This window comes from Poecilia formosa, unplaced genomic scaffold (genome assembly GCF_000485575.1).
Source record: "Poecilia formosa unplaced genomic scaffold, Poecilia_formosa-5.1.2 Scaffold72, whole genome shotgun sequence".
NCBI classification, from domain to species: Eukaryota; Metazoa; Chordata; class Actinopteri; order Cyprinodontiformes; family Poeciliidae; genus Poecilia; species Poecilia formosa.
In genome coordinates, this window is record NW_006800011.1 from 2,422,419 (window position 1) to 2,446,552 (window position 24,134).

The 24,134-nt window shown below is 37.1% G+C and overlaps 2 protein-coding genes across 8 annotated transcripts in view; both read left to right on the top strand.

The window, feature by feature from the left end:
• myo3a (myosin IIIA) overlaps window positions 1–937 on the top strand; it is a 72,340-nt gene extending 71,403 nt beyond the window's left edge. For all 7 annotated transcript variants that reach the window (XM_016673276.1, XM_016673278.1, XM_016673279.1 and 4 more), the window contains one exon: window positions 517–937. In XM_016673276.1, the coding sequence (XP_016528762.1) occupies window positions 517–631 (115 nt within the window). In that variant the 3' untranslated portion in view covers window positions 632–937. The remainder of the gene's footprint in view (window positions 1–516) is intronic.
• A 1,930-nt stretch (window positions 938–2,867) lies between these two features.
• Window positions 2,868–23,641, top strand: gad2 (glutamate decarboxylase 2). Its single transcript, XM_007555753.2, has 16 exons — window positions 2,868–3,529; window positions 3,708–3,770; window positions 3,857–4,003; window positions 4,521–4,754; window positions 5,904–5,994; window positions 7,709–7,821; window positions 9,496–9,611; window positions 9,960–10,039; window positions 11,818–11,872; window positions 12,033–12,149; window positions 15,561–15,625; window positions 15,714–15,792; window positions 15,875–16,024; window positions 17,558–17,665; window positions 20,081–20,170; window positions 22,287–23,641. The coding sequence occupies exons 1-16, from the start codon at window positions 3,454–3,456 to the stop codon at window positions 22,458–22,460; spliced, it is 1,758 nt and encodes a 585-aa protein (XP_007555815.1). The 5' UTR covers window positions 2,868–3,453; the 3' UTR covers window positions 22,461–23,641.
• Window positions 23,642–24,134: the final 493 nt, after the last annotated feature.

Here is a 24,134-nt window from a genome sequence, read left to right on the forward strand (position 1 = left end):
TGATAGAAATCACACTCATCTATGTGATTTGTGTCCCAAAAAGAAAAGCATTTGAAATGGGAATGTTTTTCTGTGTTTGTGGGGATTTAAATGCTGTTATTCAGTCAGAAAAATACATAAAAAAACAATAAATAGTTCTTAACGTCACTTTTATCGTTATCACAATAGTGATAACGAAAATATTGTACTGGTAGCCACATGACTGTCTGGACGTTGTTACTCAATTTTGCAGTTTGTCATTTATTCATAATATAAACAAATTTCAAAATATTAAATGATTTAATTAAAATACATTGTTTATAAATTAGTATTTTTAAAGTTTGAGGTTCTGAAAGGACAGATTTATGGAACAACCTCTGCCTGGTGTCTCTGATAGACGGTTTGGATGATGAATGGTCAGAGATGATAACCAAAATGAAAACACAAATCGTTTCATCTCTTTGTAATTTTGCTTCGTTTGTTTTGTGAGTCTTCATCTTCAGAACCATCTGCGATCTGTTGGGTTTGTGTTTACAGGCGCTCCGTCCCACGGATGTCGTCGACAGAGAGCCGAAGCGGAGACAATCCGTACGACTTCAGGCACCTGCTGAGGAAGACGTCGCAGAGACGAAGGCTCATCAAGCAGTACTGAACCGGGCCAGACTTTATATCGGACCTTCTCCTTCTTCTGTTGCAGATTTAAAACGTTTTAGATCCCACAGGAGGACGTGCTTCACTGGTTTCTGAGAATCAAGAATAGATTGTAAATAATAAACTTACATGTAATAAAATTGTTGTAAATTAAAATTTATTTATGTTGACTATGGAAAGAGTTCGTGTTGATGCCCATTTTCTTAATTTTCACATATTTACCTTTGGAAAATAAGCCTAATATTTATTATGTTTTGCTGTCTTGATGTCTTGTTTGTTAATTTAAGCATAAAGTATTTTAAAATTATGTCTTTCTTTGCAGTCTCATCATATTACCCCATCTTAAACTATCTTATATTATTTTCTCTCTATTGGCGCTTTGCATATAGTACACACAGATACTTTATCAGGTTGATCTCAAACCATGCCCAGAGATTTACTGTATTATTGTGAATTTCTCTCAGATTCAGCCTGTGACCTTTATGTGACATTTTAGAGGAGGAACAACCCCACAGGGACTGTCAGGAAACTCCCAACACAGGCTTACAGGAAATACCCCCAAAAAACTACTTATTAGGACCAATGCAGATGTAAAAAAGACTTTGAAATTTTGGGATTCATCTAAAAAAAATTCTAGAAAAAAACTTGAAAATTTATGGGCTGCAAAAGCTGAAAATCTGCAAGAAGTAGCTCAGAAATTTTTAGATAAAAAAAATGAGCTGCTCTATTTACATTATTTTCTTTTATAGATGTCTGTGTCACTTCAAAATTCTAAATCTGCCAGAGGTATGAATAGTTTTGGACTGTTTATGCTAAAAAAATATATAATCAACATGAGAAAGCATTTTCTTTAACCTTAGAAACAATAAATTCCAGTTCTAAACTGCTACTCTGTTAGCTTTCTGTAGCTGCTAGCTGCGCTAATGCTAGCTTAATAAGAGTAGATTTAGTTTCAGCTTCTTAGTTTTATTCTTACTTACAAAATCTCCTGATGCTAAAAACATGTCTACTATTATTACTAGTAAGTATTTACTACAGCTTCATTCTTTTGTGTTTTTAATTTGAGACATAAATTCCTATTTTGGTTAGCCACTAAAGGGTGTCTAATCTAGTTTTAGCTAAATCAAGTGTTTATGTTTTCCAAGTCCAATTCACTGACTGATGTGAAAAGTGGAGGATTCTCTTAAATTAGTCATTCAAAAATTAAAGTTGTACTTATTAAAAAAGGATGAAATTAAGTAATTTAAAGACTGGAGACCAATAAAATGCTGAGTCATACGTTGCTATAGCAACTCCCGCTTTTTCTGGGCTTCAAAGGACAAGGGCAACAAAGTTTAATAAAAATTTTCCTCAGAAAAGACAGATTAAGTCTAGTTTTAAAAGAGAAAATCTCAGATTTGTTAGAAGTAGGTTGAGTTTACACTAAAAGGTAAAACATTGGATGACAAGAGGCAAATTTTTTTATTGATTTAGATAAATTACATTTAAACATGAAACAGTGAAAGTAGTTAAAATCAGAAACTATGAATAAATCAATAAGAATTCAAGATGGAGTCATTAAAATTCAAAATAAAATAAGACCTATGATCTAAGTCAAAACTCAAATAAAAGTACAATTCAACATAATTCAAACCTTTTAGGCTTTGATTTGTGTTTAAAAAGTTTAAAAGTCTTTGTGAAAAAACTAAAACAAATATAGATTTTTGGCGCCATGTTTTATGATTTTTAATATGCAATTCCTGATTAATTCACGTTTTTATGAGAGTTTTAAACAATAGAGGAAGGAGTAAATAAAATTTGAGTCGAAAACTGACTAATTAGAAGATTCACTGAATAGAAAATGTGAAAAAATGTCAATATTTCTCATTTCAAACAATCTGGAGTGGAGCATAAATCCATAAAGGGTTCATTTAAAGACTTGTACATCTAAAACTATTTGCACTTGTGGATTATTTACATTTTTATGAAGTTGGAAAAAAGAAGCAATGATAGTGGGGATAAATCAATGAATCTCCTGCTTTTTCTCTGTCAAATGTCAGATATTTTTGGCTCAATAACCGCAGTAATGAGCGCAGCTCTTGAAGTAAAATATATCCTGAGTAATGCTGGATATTTTTGAACTGTTTTGTGTTTTTGAGCGGAGCTTCTCTGCTCTCCTCCCCGCCCTGCAGGTTTCTCCTCTGGAGGCGGCCAATTAGAGCAGCCGGTCGTCAAAAGAAAAAGCTCCGCAATCGCCTTGCGGATGAATTAGTTGGCATTCTGCGGCTGTGCGCAAGGTAAGTTGGGCGCTCCAGGGGGACGAAATGTTGGGGGTGGACGGAGTCACGACGCGCCACGCAACGCGGCTCGTCATGACCCTGAAGTGAATCACGCAGGGATTTCTTTGCTGACGTGAAATTTTCTGCGCGGCTGCGGGTGTTTGAGTATTTACAGACATTTGTGTTTGGTTCCCTCCACATCAACACTTGATTTTCTTCTTCTTTGTTTGAAAAGGTGCAACATTTCATTCAGAACTTCCTTTGTTTTTTGTTTTGTTTTCTATTTTAATCCCTGAGCGCACATAAGACGCGCCGCTCTGTTCTCTTTTTTCTTTCTTTTGCGGATTTTTATGCGCACACGCAGCTCCATGCATCCCGCACCTGTGGACGCTCTTTGTGTTTCGTGTTTTTGACGCGCTCTCTCCCACGCCGCACGGAGCGGTGAGTCGGATGCGCGGCGGCTTTCCGGTCACATTCAGCGCCGCAGCGGCCGCGATCAGCTGCGTGTGGATGGGCTGTGCGCCTGCTCCCCGCGCCTCCCGCACCTCCTAACCACCGGCGACAAATGGCATCACACGGCTTCTGGTCCCTCGGCGGGGAAAATGCGGGGGCCAACACCGGGAGTCAAAGCCCGAGCACCCGTGAGTGGCTTCTTATTCCTCCTGGAGGATTTATTTATTTATTTATTTATTTATTTATTTATTTATTTATTTGTCTCTGGCCTTCCATTTTTTTAATCTAATCTAGCATATTTATGTGTATCTTTACATAAAAGTTTAAAAAAATAATTCGAAAGGTGAATATTTTTATGTTTTCCAGCCAGGGCTTGGTGCCAAGCAGCTGCCCAGAAATTATCCGGAGGAATTGGATCAAAATTATATGGTACGTTTGCGATTCTGGTGTTAATATCTCAGTAAAATAGTGTGGGGTTTTTTGAGTCATTTTTGGGATTTATTATTCCCCCGAAGCGCTGCTAAATGTCGGAGAAGGGGAGAAACCCACCGAGCCGGCCGCCAAGCAGCCGCCGCAAACCGCTGCGGGAAGCTGCGGCTGCAACAAATCCTGCACCTGCACCAAAGGCACCGATGTGGGCTTCTCAGACCTCTACTCAACAGGTAAACAGCGCAAAAACTGCGCCAATTAATGCGGCTGCAAGTGTTTCATTTCACTATGAAAAAACTCACGTTTTTATAAGAATATTCTCAATTCTCAATCAACCAAATACTCGAAATTAAGACCTTTTATTGTGTTTTCCTTCTTTTTTTTTTTAGCAGAAAATAACTGTAGCGTTTAAAATAAACCTTCTCCTCAGGTCTATTTATTGTAGGTGAATATTTTAGTTAAAATATAATGTTAACAAATAAATAAATGATGTGAATAGTCTGAAAAATACGTTTACTTTTTTATTTATTTATTTTTTCTCAGAGGTCACCTTCAGCTTTATCTCCTCATGAAGTCTAAAAATCTTAAGAAAACACAAATATTTGCTTCTTTTTTTAAATGTAAGCACGCATCAAATTTTCCACAGGAATAATTTATTCTGAAATGATTAAGTTTGGATTTTTTCCTCGTTCGTCGTGTTTAGAAATCCCTCCATGTTTAGATGATTTTCTAAATGTTTTTTGGTCTCAGACCTGCTGCCTGCCTTGGACGGAGACACCAAAACGATGACCTTCCTGCAGGAGGTCGTGGATATTTTAATGGCCTACATAGTCGAGTCGTTCGACCGGGAAACGAAAGTGATCGATTTTCATTATCCCAACGAGCTGCTGCAGCTCAACAACTGGGAGCTGCAGGACGAGCCGGCCACGCTGGATGACATCTTGATCAGCTGCCGCGCAACTCTCAAATACGCCATCAAAACAGGTGAGCGCTTCTACTCACCTGGATGTTTGGAGTTTATTGTTTTACGCATTAAAAATGAAATAGAAGCGCGGATGGTTCCGCTTTGTTTCATGGTTGGTTTGGATGGAGGCCTGCAGTCCGACTGAAGCATTTTAAAATGATAGTTTGAGGTAAAACGTAAACAATAGTGGAAAATGACGAAATGGAATATTTATAAAAATCGGTAGTTTTTTAAATATGTATTCGTATATTAAAGCAAAACATAAAATAAAATAAAAAATAAGTCGCAAAATGTACTGCTTTGCAATAAAATCCTAAAGCTGCTCAATTCAGCTCTCATAAAATAATAATGGAAAAAGACATAAAAGACATGAATTAGAATATATATAAAATAAATATTGATATGAAATATAAATATATATGTATGTGTACATATAAAATCAAAGAGAGAACAAAAATAGAAAAATGTATTTATAGAAGTATTTACCAAAAACTCTAGAAAATATAGAATAAATGTTCTGTCTTTTAATAATAAAAATGAGAGAGGAAGGACAGTCAACATGGAAGTTGTCCTTTCGTTTTTAATGTCCTCCTCTTCCTCCTCCTCCTCTTCCTGCTGCTGCATGGCCACCAGACCGATAAATGCGGCGGCGCAGTAAATCTGGTTCAGCAGGCGGCAGATAATAGGCTAATAATCAGGCTTCATAGGCCAAGTCCATTATTCTCTGCTGAGTGACGTTTACAGGAGCAGCATCAGAAACCTTTCAGCAGCCTTAAATAAAGGATACAGCCTGTTTTGATCACACAATAACCATTTTACTGCTTATTTTAGGAGGTCTGTTGTGGTTCTAATGCTATATGTTTCAAGTTTAAAATGAATCGATGAATAAAAAGCTTGATTATGAAGCAGTGGTGCAGATTTGGGGTGTTTACCCTTTAATAAACCCCAGCACCACCCTCTGCACCAGTGAATGTTTTCATCATTTCCGCGGATTATTCAGAAAGCCTCGCTGCATCTTCATTCCCGCTCTGTAATTAAAGCATTTCTGAAATGACAGTTCTGATGCAGTTTTCCAAACAAAAGCCTTTTAAATTGCATTCCTCCTCTTCCTCCTCTCTTTCTCTCTCTCTTTCTCTCCCTCTCTCTTCTCCTCCTCCTTTCTTTTCCAGCGCACCCCAGGTACTTCAATCAGCTCTCCACAGGATTAGACATGGTCGGGCTGGCAGCCGATTGGCTCACATCCACGGCCAACACCAACATGTGAGTATGCGGCCTGCCTCAGCGCGATTCTGAGCGCCGATAACCAAAGCGATGACAATGAATTTCCATTTCCTGCTCTGCGTCTGCAGGGGCAGATAGCAGCTTTTTATTTACCCAATCACCCTCCCAGCTCTGCCTTTTACCCCTCCCCATTCACCTCTCATCCTCTTGAGGATTCAAGGGAAGAAAATTAGCTCTAAAATTAAATTCAGAGCTAATCAGAAGCTAATTCTGGATGTGTGTTTTCGGGGTGATAAACTCTGGCTCTGGGAGGTGCGACGGATTGTCCCACCTATTGCTAAAAGAATAAATATTGGGTATTTATTTCAAACGGACCATTCACATTACATAATATGTCAGAGTTAGCCACAAAGGCTAGTTTTCATCTGTACAATAAATATAAATAAATACGTTTTGTTTTTGTTTTCATCCGGAAATTTTGCGCATGCGCACAATGCCAGACAGCAGCTGTAGAACAATTCCGTTAACAAAATGAAACCTGGAGTTGTATGTATTATTAATTGAGCGCAGTACGGCAAAGCAAATGAGAAATAACGCATAAAAACAGTTGAAGAATAATTCAAAACCACTGGTATTCTTCCCCCCCCTCACTCTCTGTGTCGGCTATGCTACTCACAGACTTGGCATAGCAAATAATTGACAATGCCACTAATGTAAATACGCACTCGTTTCCCACAGAAAAAATACAACATTCAGTCCGTTACAGTATTATGTTTTTAGGCTTGTTATTTATTTTGTGGTTATTAATAAATGATCGCTGTGGTAAATTAGCTATCGCCGCCATTAGCTAAGCTAATATAGCTGTGGGAGATTAGCTCGATTAGCTAATTTAAACACCTTCTCTACTGATGATCTGGCAGGGAGCTGTTGTATTGGTCGCCATATTTTTTTTAAACTGAACCTAAACACCGAACTCCGCAGTACATCTACATGTTAAGGTTGTCAAAGTTAAGCTAGCATAACTGACCTACTTCTCTCTCCCGCTATTTTTCTCAATTAAAACTTTTTCCGACCTTCTTATCTGGTTGTCTTAGTGTTGACAATTAGTAGGAAAGCACTGCATCTCTTTTTATTTTATATGAGTACAATTAAGAGTTAACGAGTTATGTTGACAACTTGACAGCTTTAGCCAAATGTAGCAGGAGGAAGTTGCGTGCGTGACGTCACATTGTGTCTCTTACAACAGTGCAGGACAGAAAAATTAGTTTCTTCCAAAAAGGGGAATAATAATCATGACAAACAAAACGAATTTTTTAATCTGAAAGGAAGATATAAAGTAAAAAATTTTAAAAGAATAAAAAGTCGTATGGCAAAAGTTCAAACAACACAAAGCAAAACAAAAAACAGAATAAAAATAAGAATGCCATGATTAGTGCCTGCATATTTGATTAAATAGCAGCCATACTTTTAAGTTTAAAAGGCTCACAAGTTCTTAGACTCTAGTGTTTTGTTACAGTTGTGAGAAAACATTTATTTTTTTATGTCAATGTGTTTGATTCATAAACCACCATGCATATTTGTTCTAAAAATCTAAATCTAAGAGCAAATTTTCCCCTTTTCTTAAAAATTTTCCTATAGGTTGCAAAATTCCAGCTAAAATGACAGAGAGAAATCTTTGTTATTTCTCTTGGTGATGAGTCATAATTGCACCACATTTATTTTTAACCTTGGTGACGCGTCTTGTGTAACGCAGGTTCACCTATGAGGTGGCGCCTGTGTTTGTGCTGCTGGAGTACGTCACCTTGAAGAAGATGAGGGAGATCATTGGCTGGTCGGACGGGCGAGGAGACGGCATTTTCTCACCCGGTATGCCTTTTTCTTTTTTTTTAAACGTGAAACAGACCCTGCTGTTTGTGTCGTAATGTGTCAATTTGCATTTTGATGATATAAGGGGAACCAGTTTCAAGGGCAATTAGCATGAAATCGTTTTTTATTATTCTCATCCACAACCCCCTCATCACCCTCTCACTTCTGGTGACACATGATGAAGTTTGATGACTGTTACTGGCAGTGAGAGAGACTCATTTTGCTCAAATTGTTCTCTAAACAGGAGATTTTCCTTCTTCACTCAAAGACCAGGTGTGCATCCAGAAAGCTTTGCATAGGGGCCTGAAGGGGGCCACTGATACTCCTGGGGTGGGATTCGAAAACCTAAAAACAATTTTTTAAAAACAGCCTGATTTCTCTTAGTTTTTTTTCCAGCAACTTGAACATAATTGATACACATAACTGTCAATAAAATAAAATAAAAATCTTACTTTGATCTCAGAATTACGCCTTTTTTTCCAACTTCAACCTGTGACTTTAATCTCAGATTAATCAGATTCCATTATTAAAAAAATCTTCAACTAACTTAGAGAACAATTAATTGCTCACTAAAATATACAGACTCAACTAATTTTGCTGACAAAACAACATTCTCAGAGCAGTAACTATGCCAAAACTGTACAATATATATATTTTACATCTAAGACAAAAAAAAAAACCTGGGTATACAAATACTCTTTACCAGAACTCATCAAGTGGCCTGGTTATAGCTTCACTTGGTTCAAATTATGTAAAAATAAATAAGTAAAATCCCCATTAAGCACTAAGTGAATGCTTCTTACATTTCAGACAGTAAAATGTTTAATTTCTTATTTTAAACAGGAATTGAATTATTAGTATTTGCATTTTAATGCATTTCTAATTTTCTATAAAAAGGCTTACATGAAAAATGTGCAGAATGTGCCAATTTTTAATCCGATTGATTGTCAGAATAATCCATCACTAAAATAATTACATGTTGCAGCCCTAGTTCAAAACGATGTTGACAAAATTTTAGAGCACTTTTCTCACTTAATTTTTTATATTTTTTATTTTTTAGATGTGTCGCTGGTATGATTTGAACTTTAGTTTCAGCTCTTTCAGAATGCATCATTTGTTTTCATGTGACATTTTTACAAAACCAGCTACAGATCTGGAAAAAATTTAAATGATGAGTTTCTCCTATTTACTTTTTATGGGTATATGTTTGAGTAAAATTAACATTTGTATTTTATTCTACGAACTACTCACAACATGTCTCTGAAATTCCAAGCAAAAATTTAGTATTTATTTGCAGAATATGAGAAATGGTCAAAATAATGAAAAAGATGCAGTGCTTTCAGATCTCAAATAATGCAAGAAAAACAAGTTCATATTCATTTAGAAACAACAATTCTGATGTTTTAACTCAGGAAGAGTTCAGAAATAAATGTAGTCAATATTTGGTGGAATAACCAGGAGGTTTTTTCAATGGGGTTCAGTGCAGTGGGCTCTTAATTTTTTTCCAGAGTTGTGTTTTGTTATGGTATTGTCATAAATTGAGTTAATTGGAGAGAGTTACATTTAAATATTGCTTACTTTCAAATAAACAACGAATTATTTAAGCATCCTTTAATGGAAAAAAACCAGAGGCTTTTTTTGTCTCAGAGCGAATTTTCTCCGTCTGTCCTCTAGGGGGTGCTATTTCCAACATGTACGCTATGCTGCTGGCTCGCTTCAAGATGTTCCCTGAAGTGAAGGAGAAAGGAATGTCGTCCGTCCCCAAACTGGTGGCCTTCACATCCGAACACGTAAGGACTCAGACGGATGCACTCTTCGTGCAGAGTTTAAACCAAATGTCAGATTTTCCAGCTCAGTTCTCATCTTCGCCCCAGCTTTCCTACAAAGCAAATGCGCAGCACCGTTACACCTCCGGCCTTAAACTAACATTATGTTTAGCAAACAGAAGGTCACAAGCTGCGGAGAGCATCTGTCACTTTATACGACACCTCCTTCATCTTTAAAGGGCGTTTTGAACGATGCTGTGAGCGCAACAGCCATTAAATGACACACAAATATGTCATCACGAGTGTGTTTTCACAGATTTATTCTGCCTCCTGTGATCCGGGTGCTTCTGCTGTGTTTCTGTCATCTCACAGAGCCATTTTTCCATCAAAAAAGGAGCGGCGGCGCTTGGCATTGGGACTGAAAGCGTGATCTGCATCAAAGCAGACGAATGGTAAAATGCATTTAATCTGAACTTCCTTATCTCTATTTTCACTGGCATTTTCAAAGATTGTTTCCTAAAATATTGATTGGAGATTTAATAAACAGTTAAAATCTCAAATAACAACAAACACCACATAAACACAAATTTTATCACATATTTCTGTCTAGTTTCTAGTGTAAATATCTTGGTACACTCAAAATAAGACAAAACTACCTTGCATTTAAGCTTGTTTCACAAAAATAATTCCTTAATATTACTGAAAATTACTAGTACCACTGGCAGATTATTTCACTTTTTTCCCAATATAAGTGAAAGAATCAGCCAGTGCAACAAGTACTTTTTAAAATCGATATGCAAGAGTTATTTATTGAAAACAGGCTTATTTGTCTTGCTGAAAAGTTACTTTTTAAATTAGCTGTTGTCTTATTTCAAGTCCACATATATATTTTCACTAGACCGTAGACAAAAATACTTGGTAAGATTTAGTGTTTTTGCAGTGCAGAATGGAAATTAATGGAATCTTATTCTGTATAATATTTTACAACCTCAAACAAGTTTTTTCCATTATTTCCTTTTATTTAACTCCTTCCATCTTTCTGTCAACTCCCACTAGCTTCTCTACTCTTGTTGGAGAAAAACCTTCCCGCAGCATGCCGCTGCCTCCACCATGTCACAGTGGTGTGTTCAGAGACATGTGTAGGTTTAGTTTTTTTGCCACATAGATTTTTATCATGACAGGACAATTTAATTTTGTGTATTCTCATAGGGAACCTGCAGGACATTTCTGTCAGGCAAAGGTTTGAGTCTACCTCTTCTGTAATTTGAGGCAGTTGAGGTAACTAGCTGCTAATATACCCTTGCTAACTAGCCAGCTGTTTTTTCCTGTATTATGGGTAAATGTGTTGCCAGTTGGGTGGACAATGTTTGTTTTTGCTTGATTCTTTTTTGTTGCTAATTCGTACGAGGCTAGGTTAATTCTGAAAGTCCAGATTGGTGAAGTCTATTGTCTGAAACTAAATCAAACTACCAGAACCAAACAGCTGGACTTAGACTCACGTTTCTGGGAGGGTGGGCAACTACAGTCCAGATATGAGACATGCAATGGCCAACGATTGAATAAAACACTTTAATAGTACATAAATGTTGTATTTCCGTCATGATACAGGTCTCAAATTTCATTCATAATGGTCTTATAAAGGTTTTACAAAATCTTAAAGAATAAGTTTTATGTGTTTTCTAGCCACATAGTGGCCTGTATAACATAATCAAGTAACTATATTAACTTTAAAAATGCTTGATATATCAAATTTAACTTAGCAATTTAATGGCTTGAAATTGGGCCTCTGTCTCTTTAAGAAGCTCCTGCTTTTTCAGAAACTCCGCCTTCAGGAAGTCATCACAACATATGACTCCTCTATTAACCCTTTAGCAATGTTTTTACTGGGATTTTCACTGAGAAGCAGCTCCCATAATGAGCTCAGCAGTTCCACCAGGTGTTTGCTGATTGCTCCTGGCTAGTCTGAAGGAGCTGAAGGAAAAAATCCCTCATTTAAAGGGAAAGGCAATTTTATAAAACAGCCGAACATAATTTAAAGTGCTTATACAAGGAACTTAAAAACAACATACAATAAGAAAAACACATCAAACAGATTAAAATTAGACAGATTAAACAGGTTAAAAATAAAGAGGATAGTTTGGACAATTAAGTGCAAAGTTTATGTTTTTGCACATGTAATCCATCTGTTTTATCCGGTTTTTAAACCCAAATGCGTTTTTCTCCTCTGCAGCGGCAAACTGATCCCTGCCGACCTGGAGAGGAGAATACTGGAGGCGAAACACAAGGTACCACATTCACAACCCTGCCATAGAAAGATGGCTCCTGCTTCATACGGCATTGGTTTTATGGGATCAGTTGCACTGAAACAGCCCTGATGATGATAATGAAAGGAATGTGGACTCGTGTTGTTACAGCGGGTAACGTTGTCTGTCCTTTCCGCCTCAGGGGTTCGTACCGTTCTTTGTGAGCGCGACAGCTGGGACAACAGTGTACGGCGCTTTTGACCCGCTCATCGCCATCTCTGACATCTGCAAAAAGTACAACGTCTGGTTCCATGTGGATGTGAGTCGAACAGACGGATTCTTAAACCGGTTCTGGTATCCAAGGCTACGGTCACAACACAGCCTGAAGTAACACAAATCTGATTTTTGTGAAATTAAGATTTTTTTTTTGGCCATTGTTGTTCACATTTTCACATATAAAGAGGCAGACAGAGTGCCCAAAGATTTTACTCAAGTAAGAGTAGCATTACTTCAACATATTTTTTTACTTAAGTAAAATAAAATAGTAGCTGTCCAAGAAAACTAAATCAGGCAAATTATTTTTTTTTCCAAATTGTGTTCTTTCAATAAAAAACTTAGGAAACTTTAACAAAAACAACAGGTGTGTGACTGGTGAATTTTTTTCATTCAGTGGGTAGAAAGGCCATAAATTTTGCTGATGTAAGAGCAGCAGTACTGCATAATAAAGCTACTCAAGTAAAGTACAGCTTAGTGAAAATACTCCTAAAAGTTTTTTGTTTCTTTCAAAAAACGTTACTCAAGTAAATGTAATTGAGTAAATGTAACTAGTTACTAACCAACTCTGCAAATATATGCGACTTGTACGTGATCTCAGTGTGAACCGCAAACGATCTGAAAATGTTCCGCATGCGCAGTAGACTGCGCCCTCTACTGAGCGTGCAAATCAGTAGGGGGCGCAAATTTGCCAACCGTTATAAGAAGAAGAAGAAGAAGAAAAAGAAGAAGAAGAAGAAGAAGAAGAAGCGCTCAGTGTTTGTGGAAGTAAACATAGATGCTAACAGTGGAGCGTATCTTACGATTTTAAAGTGGTTATCCAACCGGAGCCACCACATTAACAACTTAATCCTCGTTATCTTCCGCCATGGTTGTTGTTTTTCTTCCCGCGTGTGCGTATCAGGACGCACAGTAGTGACGTTTGTCGAGTATCAATGACGTTCAGGTCGGATGAATGCGACGTAACCGTTCAGTAAGGTCAGATACGTTTATGATTTATGACCACATTTCCAAGTGGCCTGGGTCACATTTCTAAAAAAACAAACAAAAAAAAAACAAACGACCTGTGGTGGTCAGGTTGTCATGAAAATAACAGATCCTGGTCGCATTAAGGCAAAACCCCGGATTTGGGTCACTTCAGGCTGCAGTGTGAAGGCAGCCATTTGTCAACTGAAAACCTTACTGTAACCCACCTGATTATTTCAGTTATAACAAAGGCAATACAGAGGATCTTTGAAGCATTTAAGAATCAGTAAAAACATATTTAAATATTTTTTTTCAGCTGTTTGCTTCTTTACATCTGTGACGCAGAGTGTGTCTCTGGAGGTGATTTTAGTAAAAGTCGGACAAATCTATTATGTCCGTCTGCTTGCGGTTGACCCAGATAGGCAGCAAGCCATTTCCTCTCTAACACTGGAGATTAGAAAAACTGGAGCAGAGGCAGTAAATCATCTCCTCCCCCTGACTTCGCCATCACTGCGAGGAACTCTATCTGTTAATGGAGGTGAAGCAGTCCTGACAGGGGACGCCTCTATTAGGAGACACAAATGACCTTGCCTATCATGTTGCGAGCAACCATAAAAAAAAAAAAAAACTTATTCTTTGGGAATCATGAAGCTGTGAATTATGGGTGTTTTAGTGTGTGCTTGTATGATGCTTATAAATCAATATTTTCCTCTAAGCAGCTTCTTGGAATGTAATTTATCTTCTAGAACGATGGGAATGTTTAGAAATAAGTCAAAGAACGATGAAAACAATCAGAGAAATTGTAAACAATCGATGCCAGTTTTACAATCAATAGACTGGCTTTTAAAATGTCAAAAAATAGTATATGTAAGATTGATTGGAAAGATGTTGTGGACACTTTGGCTTTTAATATTTGCATCTGGACTCTTCGTTTTAAAGTGATTTTGCTTCAAACAACTTGAACAATGTTTAGAAATGGGGGAAAGCTTCATTTGGTTTTATGTTTTGTTTGGATGAATGTCCCTTAACGCTCCATAGAGAAACTTCACAGTGTTTTATGTCCATATAACAAGCTTCTGGCATAATTCTGGTTGGATATTTGGCCACAGCTCTTTGCAGAATTGAGGCATTTCATTTAAACTGGTGAATTTTCTGACTTAGACCTGCTGCATTTTCATGCTTCATCCATTCCAACCTTCATGTGTATTTGGACTCTTGGAACTAGAAAACACCTAATTATGTTTGAGTTTCAATTTTCTGGCTCTTTGGTGAAAGAAAATAGAAGCAATTTTGGATGCCATGAACAATCAGGGAGCTGAGAAATAAGACATCACTGTTCCAAAACATAGATAGTTTCCTAATCTTTTGGATTGAATATTTGTTTTTTGTTTTTTGTCCAGTTTGAGCAATAAGAATGGGCCTCATTTTGTCCCTAAAGTGCTTGATGTATTAGCCAATGGGGGAATTGAAGCCATATATGTTAAGTCAGAGTTCCTGAGTGTTTGTGATTCTGTTAAAGGGGACATATTATGCAAAATTCACATTTTGCACATTTTTACATTTCCATTTGGGTTTCTACTGTTTCTAAAAACAGCGCAAGTGCCTAAAAAGACACTAGCAATAAGTTAATGTTTTATGATGTCTGGAAAACACAGAAAAACATTTGGTGATTAAGTCATAATCAACGGACTCTGTGCAGTTCCCTAGCAACCCAAGTAGAGTTCCAGCACATTTGGTCAGCTGATTTTACCGCTGTATGCGCTGTACATTTGTTGCTGGAAAAGACAATAGTTTTGTTGTTGACTTACCATCCAGAAACCCCTGGCTTCATTCTTTTTGGTTGTGCAGGGCACTCCACTTCTGCTTTTCAAAGACATTTGTTTGCAGTGGCTCCAAACAAATGTGTAATCAAGTGTAATCGTTGAGTTGGGGGGCGTGGCCAGCAGCATTTTAATTTGATTTAAAGTGACAAGATGCCCTAAAACAGCTCATTATGAAAGGAGCTCAAAGCAGACTCTCTTCTCTCTAAGAAACATAAAATGAACATGTTTTGTATCCTAACCTGTTCAAGGAAGAATAATACAGCAGCAGAAGCTCCACTGAGGTTGCTAGGTAACGGGGCTCCACTGAGGTTGCTAGGTAACAGCGCAGTGCCCGTTGAACGTGACTTAACAATCAGGGTTTTTTTGAAAAGGCTCATTTTCCAGACACCAAAAAACATTAATTTAATGCTATAAAATGACTGACTAGTTATTTTTAGAAGCAGTTGAGACACAAATCAAAGAACAAAAACAAAGCAAATGTGAATTTAACCCACAAAAAGTTTAAACTGTCGTTCCCAGTTCTTGTTTATCAACATCCGTGAGGTTGTTAATTTTAAAATTATTCCCCAAAAAACACAGATTTTTATTTATTATTGCTATTTATTTATTTTTTTGGTTGATTTTATTGCTAAATGACCGATGAGTTGGTTGGGTTGTGTTCTCGACAGGGAGCTTGGGGAGGGAGTCTGCTCATGTCCCGGAGGCACCGGTGGAAACTGGACGGCGTTGAGAGGTGACCGTCTGTCTTTCTATTTATTTTACCAACATAGTAGATCCTCGGAGAGTTTACGATGCCCAACTGCCTGTTTTACCGACCGCAGGGCCAACTCTGTGACCTGGAACCCTCACAAAATGATGTCCGTCCCCCTGCAGTGCTCCGCCCTGCTCGTCAGAGAGGAGGTCGCCCCTTCAGCCTCTCTTTCATTTCCTGTTCCTGTTTCTGGAGGTGATGCTGAGCAACCTGTTGGGTTTGACTTTGCAGGGTTTGATGCAGAGCTGCAACCAGATGCACGCCTGCTACCTCTTCCAGCAGGACAAACACTACGACCTTTCCTACGACACCGGGGACAAAGCGCTGCAGTGTGGACGCCATGTGGACATCTTTAAACTCTGGCTGATGTGGAGAGCGAAGGTCTATAAATACTGCAGCCACGGCGGATTTTACTGCAACACAGCCACTCAAAAATTACACTTTAACTGTTAATAAATAGATAAAAATAACTTTATCAGTTATTAACATTGACAGGTTTTCCACTGCAAAAATACAAAATCTTACCAAGTAATTTTGGTTTAGTTTCTAGTGCAAATATCTAATTATAGTTGAAATTAAACAAAATTAACTTAGGTCAATAATTATTTAATATTGATGAAAACAATGGAGGATTATTTTCCTTATTACAAAATATTGTTTTTCATGCTGTAAGTTAAATAATCTGTCAGTAGAGCCAGTACTTTTTCATCAATATTAAGGACTTAAAACCAGATTTTATAACATTCTGAAAAGTTACTTAAAATTAGTTTTGTCTTATTTCAACTGTTCTAAGATATTTGCACTAAAAACTGGACCAAAAATACTTTGTAAGATTTTGAGTTTTTACAGTTTTTCTTTATTTTATATTGTTTAACTTACAAATAACTTTTCTTTTTTGATAAATTTACTTAATTTAGACTAAATTAAATATATTTTAATTTGAGCTAAAATGAAAATTTAATTTTAATTAACCTTAATTAAAATTATTTTAATTATTAGTTATATAATTATTAATTGCTGGAACATCATTATAAAGTAGATTCAATAACATGTATAACTTTTAAAACTTCTACAATAAAATAACTAAAAACTGCATTTTACATTTTATTTATTTATTTTACCAACATATTAGATCATCTTAGATCCTCAGAGAATTAAAATTATTTTAATTATTCAATAACATGTATAACTTTTAAAATTTCTACAATAAAATTTGTACTTTACTTTGATACCCGTTAATATATGGGTATCAAAGTAAATATATTCAGCTCTAGAAAACTTACTGATCATTTAATATGATCAATTTCTCTGATATTACTGTTTATAGGTTTATGTTTGAGTAAAATTAACATTTTTCTTTTATTCTATGAAGTACTAACATGTCTCTGAAATTCCAAGCAAAAATTTAGTATTTATTTACAGGAAATGAGAGAAAAGATGCAGAGCTTTCAGACCTCAAATAATGCAAAGAAAATAAGTTAATATTCCTTTAGAAACAACAATATTAATGTTTTAACTCAGGAAGAGTTCAGAAATCAGTATTTGGTGGAACAAACAGGAGGTTTTCAATGGGTTCAGTGCAGCGGGCTCTTAGTTTTTTACAGAGCTGCAAATATATAAACCACAACTATGATCTTCAACTGATTTTACTGCTTTTTATTCATGGGTATCAGAGTAAAGGGGGGTAAGCACAGCTGCAGTAAAGCTTTACGCCACACTTTGTAGGGTTTTTTATTGTAGAAATGGTGAAAATTACACATGTTGTTGATTCCACTCCTAATTATGCTCTACTTTTAGTTTTGACATAAAAATACCCCCCAAAAGTAACGTTTGAAGTTTGTTTGCTGAAAGTGTTGTGAAAAATGCTGATGCGACCAAACGTTTTGTTGAACCTCCAAATCTTCTCCCCAACAGGGAACCATCGGCTTCGAAGCCCAGATTGACAAATGCTTGGAGCTGTCGGAGTATCTGTACAACAAAATCAAAGACAGAGAAGGATACCAGATGGTGTTCGATGGGAAGGTGAGGAAAACCTCCGTCCGGCTCCATTTTACCTTTCAGTCATTACTGGTGACTTGATTGGCTCCAGCTTTGTGTTGGATGGGAGCCATTGTTACCTCTAGCCTGCGGTATAATGTGCTGCTATTATGGTTAATGGCTAGCATAAGAGCCTGTAATTGCTGATATGCATATGAATGGCCTGCTGTCTGGAAGCTAAGCCATGACACAAACATATGTGGAGGTTTTAAGTTGAGGAGCGGCGTGTTGGACGCCTACAGTCGTTCATAATGGCGGCTCTGTAATGTCCAGGCCTTTTGTTTCCCTGCTGAGCCTGGAAAGAGACGAAGAGCATCGGAGTGTGATCCGGAAAAGCCTCGTCCTTTGGGCAATGACCCAGGTGTTGGTTTGACTCCTACCCCCCAGTGAGCCATTAGATCAATCTGAGGCTGAAAGTACAACGAACCGGACCGGCCCAGCCGTGTAAACGAGGCTGGTCTGCTTGGTTGGTTCGGCTGCCGGTAATGAATGCTTTTCCACTCGAAGGCAGTCAGCGGCCACAAAAACAGCAGTTAGGAGCTCTGAGGGAAGATCAACTAAACAAAATACTTGATTTATGCTGAAGCTGCTTTAAAAGTGACCCGTTGTGGTTCCTTGGACAGATTAGGATACATCTCTGGGTGATACAAAATATCTTTATTGAATTTTTAGCCCAAAACCATTCTTAAATAATGAGATTTAATTTTATTTGAGTTGTTTTAAGGCCTCGTGCCACTTTAGATCCAACCAAGCTGCTGCTGGCAACACCCCAATCTCAACGTTTACACTCACACGTGAAAATAGAAGCAAACAGATGTGCAATTATACAACCGTACATGTTTGAAAAGCATTAGTAGAGCCTCCTGTACACTTAACAAGAATGTAGCAAGTGTTTTCTGGATGGAAAGTCAACCACAGAACACTTGTCTTTTCCAGCAGCCATTGTACAGCTCATACAGCGGTAAAACCAGCTGACCAAATGTGCTGGAACTCTGCTTTGGTTGCTAGGTAACGGACTGGGCCTGGCTGAGATTGCTAGGTAACGACACAGAGCTTGTGCAATGTGGCTTAGCAGTCGGAAAGTTTTTGAGTCGGCATATTTTCCAGACTTCAAAAAATCGCTAAGAAACAGCTGGGTGTTTTTTTTTAAGCATTTGATCTTAGAAGCAGTAGAAACCCAAATGGAAGTACAATGAACGAACAAATGTAAATTTTGCTCAAGTTTTTATTATACTTTATTGCTTTATGAGTGAAGATACAGTTATGAGCAAAAAGAAGAAGAATGTAATGGTAGATTTCTTTCAGTTTTTGTGACATTTATGTTGCTATATTTGATGTTTATTTTCTAAAATGCTACGCTAGTTTTATGCCAGATGTAACAAAACCTTTTCCAAAACTGTTCCACTTTTGTCTTATTGCACAAAGGGTCTTGATGAGCATCATATTTTGGAAAATCTTAGAATTGCCTTTGTGTTCTTTTTAGTTGTTGTTCTGGGTTATTTTGTGATTAAGAACAATATTAAAAAAAAATCTTGTTGATTTTGAAATCTCAGCCCTTTCTGCTTGACTTAACATTAATACAGTGTAGGGCTGTTCTGTTGATTATTTGGATTAACCAGTTAATAGTTGGACAGAAAAATTTATTTAATAGGAGACTTTTTACAGAATTTGAATCAGGTGAAGCTAAAACTGCCATTTGATGAGTTCTGGGTGAATCGCAAGGCCCCCACACCACCAGGGGGCCCCCCAAGAGCACCAAGCGAATATCCTCTTCCTGCTGATGGTTGCTGCCGCTGATGGGGAAATATAAGATATCAAACTTATTAACTTGTTTTCTGTAAATTTAGTGTTTATCAGATGATGTTACCTTCAAATAGTTGACAATTATACTTGAAAAATTATTACTCCTCTTTGGTTAAACTCAGTAGCCATAGCCACTGGTATGATGTAAGCTAATTACAAATGATGCTAATGATGGCAGGTATGTTACACACATAGACTAGCTCTAGAACAATAAAACATGTTGGTATGGGGGGCCCAAAAATAAAAATCTGATCTGGGCCCCAAAAAGGCTTGGGCCGGCCCTGTTAACAGACTAATCTTTTTCCATCTTAAATGTAAAATATATTTCTTTTTTATACAGTTTTGGCTTTATTTGTATACTGTCAACGATTAATCGATTGCTAAAGTAGTTGACGATTATTTCAATGATCAGTCATGACTAATACGATTAATCGTTTCAGCACTTTAATGTAGATATACCTGCAGGTAATTTATGTAAACGTTTTTCATTATTACTTTAAAAGATGGTCTGATAAAAGCTGATCTGGTTGGTAAAAGTTGGTAATTCTGAGCCAGAGGAAGTGTTTGTATGTTTGTGTTCATTCCTGGTTGTTTCAGCCTCAGCACACCAACGTCTGCTTCTGGTACCTCCCCCCGGGGATCCGCTACATGGAGGACAAAGAGGAGAAGAAGAAGCGCCTTCACAAGGTGGGTGAGCTGAGATAAGAGGCCAGGCAGCCATATCTGCCCAGCACACCTTCCAAACCCAACAAGCCCGTCACTCACGTCCACAGACACAATCACACCACCTGATAATTAGCGACTGCTAAGACCCAACATTAGAAAACACTTTGTATGAGGAATAAACTGTGATAGCCTTTAAATGGAGGTGGTTCTGCACATGCAGGTGTTTCCTCTCCTAATGTCCCCCTGAAATCAAACCAGACGTGCGTCAGTCGCCAGCTTTGCTCTTTTCCACAGGCTTTGTGACGAGAGGGATGATGTAGCTTTAAACGATTAGGGCTGTAAGGAGAAAACCTGGACCGGAGGAGCTTTTCATCTTCGTCTTTAATGATTTATTCTGATGGGAAGAACTGGAAAATTGTCAAAAGACGTATTTTTTGAAGTAAATCACCTACAAGTTGATTATTTTACGGCTGGGCCTTAAAGTAACACCTGCAAACGATTTAACCGAGTCTAGCAAACTAAAAATTAACGTTTTAAACAAACCTTTGGCTAACAGGATGTTATGTTTCTTTAAAAAGGTTAGGATTTATCTATATGACCTTCATTCTCAGACTAAAATAAGCAGGAAAAACAGACAAAACAAGACACCCAAAAAGTCCAACACCGTTATCAAATATTCTAGACACTTTCCACCAAGACGTTTTGGTGCCTTTCTATTATTTTCTTTCGTCTAAATATGTGTCACCTCTTTCTTTTGTGTTGTCTTTATGGGGATGGCTTTTATAAGCTTCAATACTCTGTAAAATGTCTGGACTGTTTCTTTAAATGTTGATGTTCTTTAATTTTTAATGTTTATAAAAATTAAAGAAAGCAGTTCACATCAGTGCATTATGGGAGCGACGAACAGCAGCGAAAGATGAAAATTTTCCATGAAAGTTGAACATTTTGAAACTTTTTTTGTTGCGTTGCTGTGCGTGTGACCTCGACATCTCATGAATTACGCCGTTCGCTCGGCTGGTTGAGGACAAGCGACTATCGCCTGATCGCACAGATTCCTTAGAAAATGAACGAAGAGCTTTTAAATGAATGTTTGAAACAAAATGGCTTCCTTTAAACTTTTCCTAAATATAAAAACTGAGAATCTCCAAACATGTTTGACTTGAGACAATGAAACATTTTCCTAATCATTTAAAAACCTGCATCCAGTGGCAGTTTTTGATATGGGCAGTTGGTAAAATCTTATCTGTCAGTTTTCCCCTGAATAAGTTTGCTACTACCTGTATGCATGTGTGTTTGAGTAAGTTTCCCTTAGCTGTAGCCGAGGATACATTACCAGCATTCTGTTCTATGCACCACAAATCTAGAACAAACTTCCAGAAAACTGCAAAACAGCTGAAAAACTGAGTTCCTTTAAATCTAGATTAAAACCCCACCTGTTGAGAGTTAATTTACAGCCATAATAATTTTGGTCTAGTTCATGTAAATATGTTGGTATACTTGAAATAAGACAAACTAAATTAAAATTAACTTTTTAGCAAGATGTAAAGGATTGTTTTAAATAAATAATTCCTTGATGAACAGGTTCTTGTTCTCTTTGCAGATAAATTAACTTATAACACAGGAAAGTTAAATAATCTGCCAATGGAAATTTTACATCAATATTAAGGAATTATTTTCTGAAAACAAGCCTTTACATCTTACTCAAATTAGTTGTAAGTTACTTTTGTCTTATTTCAAGTTTACTAAGATGTTTGTACTAGAAACTAGATATAAAAAAAATACTTGGTAAGATTTTGTGTTTTTGCAGTGAACGTTTTGTAACATTTGAAAAAATATTTTATGTTTGCCGGTTTCCTCAGTTGTTGCCTGTCTTCTATTTTTGTTCATTTTTGTGAAATTTGATTGACTGACTGATTGATTGATTGATTGATTCCTATTAGAACCACATCTGTGTGCATATTCATATTTGAAGCTTACGAAATTAGGCCTGATTAATTGATTAATCGTGATTAATTGATTAATCGTGATTAATCAGTTTGCTAGAGTGTGAATTTTTAATCGATTGACAGCTAGTTGTGACCCGAGTTCTTGTGGTGACGTAGTGTGTGTATATTTATGAAGCCTTGTGTGATTTCAGGTGGCTCCAGTCATCAAAGCCAGGATGATGGAGTACGGCACCACCATGGTCAGCTACCAGCCGCAGGGCGACAAGGTGAACTTCTTCCGCATGGTGATCTCCAACCCTGCTGCTACCTTCGAGGACATCGACTTCCTCATCGAGGAGATCGAGCGACTCGGCCACGATCTATAAGACTCGTCTCGCCAAATCCTCCTGTACTTTCCCCCGTTGATGGATGAAATGTTTGTCATGAATGTACCGGTAACCATTTTCATTTCTCTTTTTTCCTGTAAAGTCTAATATTTAAGAGTATATTTAAGAAGAAGGAAAAAAAAGATGTATTAATATATTATGTACTGCAGCTTTTTCTGTGGACTGACTTGGTCCAGCGCTGTGTAAAAGTGCTTCTGTCCGCCTTTCTTATGGTGTAGTCGCCGCAAGATTAGTGTAATCAATGTGACTTTATATGTACTTTTTGTGCTATGAAATGCTTGTGCAATAAGTCGGTGAGGGAGATCTGAGATTTTTGGATCACTTCTCATTCGCAGAGTTTGTTGTTAAGTGCCAAATGTTGTTGTGTTCTATCGTAACATTTTAAATTTTAAACAAAGAAAGCACTAATCTTTACCTCAGCTTAATTAACTGCCTGTACAGCAGGGGGTGGAGTCCAGTCCAGGAAGCTGTTTCAACTAAAATGTAACATTTAAATTGTACACTGTTCTGGGTATCACTTTGTTTTCCTCTGGGGGAAAAAACAGACAAGATGAAAACACAAAACTGCCAAACGAGGCCAGCAGGTGACGCTAATGTCACCATGAATTACCTTTAATGTTTTGGGTGATATTCTGAACAAATTCCACTAAAATTGGAACCATTTCTTTTTTATTTGTTCCTCAATGGAGCCAAAAGGACAAAGTTTGTTTTTCCCCTTCGTAATTTAGTAGTTTTGCTTAGTCAAGAGTCATCTGCCGTAAGGTGTTTTATACCGACTATAAACCTACCAATTCCTTTTGTTTTGGTGACTAAAGCAAATTTATACAAACCACAAAATACTGCTGCAATAATCAATATCTACCAGCAGGAGGCCACTTATAGTTACAGGTTTTGAAAATGGTTGTAATCACTAATATTCCAAAAAGAGTCGGCTGGCATTAATGTTAATCAGAGCAACAGTCAACAGAAATGGAGTCCAAAACATAATACACAGAAAATGGTGCACAACAAAAGTGATCAATGAGATTTTAATGTATTTATGATTGCTTGCACCCATAATAGACCAGTAAAAGTAAAAGCACTGATTAAATACACGTGAGCAAATGGTTTTTATGGGTATAAAATGGCAACAGATATGGTCAAAACAAGGTAAAAAAAAATAAACAAATTAGAGGAAAATGTCCCCATATCCCCAGCTCATTTATTGGACCGTAACTAAAATGGCTACAGCAAGAGCATTTTGATGTTTAGCACATTGTTAATGCTTAGAGTTCTGTTTACTCTATGTACAGTAGACCGTTTTATTATTTTCCAAAATCCTACTCTAGGATTCACCAAAAATAGTTTCTTTAAACCAAAAACGGTGTTTCATGAATGAGGTGCATCATAAAATCTCTGATTCAGTACAAGCAATGTAATAATAAAGATACCGCCCCTAATTAGGAACGCTGGCCTAAAAAAAAACTAAATGTCGTTGAATCTCAGTGATCCTGATGTTGGGCTTAAAACTACAAGTTAAAGGCCAAGGCACTGAAATGGTGACCAATACTGGCAGCCTCTTTGTACCTTTTAAACTGGGACTATTGGTAATGGTGGGACCATCCAACCAACGATCCAACCAATCAACAAACTAACCAACCAATAAACCAATTA

What these genes read in the sequence shown, in the direction of transcription:
- gad2 (XM_007555753.2), top strand. Translation starts at nt 3,454, where the DNA reads ATGGCATCACACGGCTTCTGGTCCCTCGGCGGGGAAAATGCGGGGGCC. An exon ending in GAGTCAAAGCCCGAGCACCC is followed by an intron (nt 3,530 to 3,707) that starts GTGAGTGGCTTC and finishes TATGTTTTCCAG; the next exon opens with CCAGGGCTTGGTGCCAAGCA. An exon ending in TGCATCAAAGCAGACGAATG is followed by an intron (nt 10,040 to 11,817) that starts GTAAAATGCATT and finishes TCTCCTCTGCAG; the next exon opens with CGGCAAACTGATCCCTGCCG.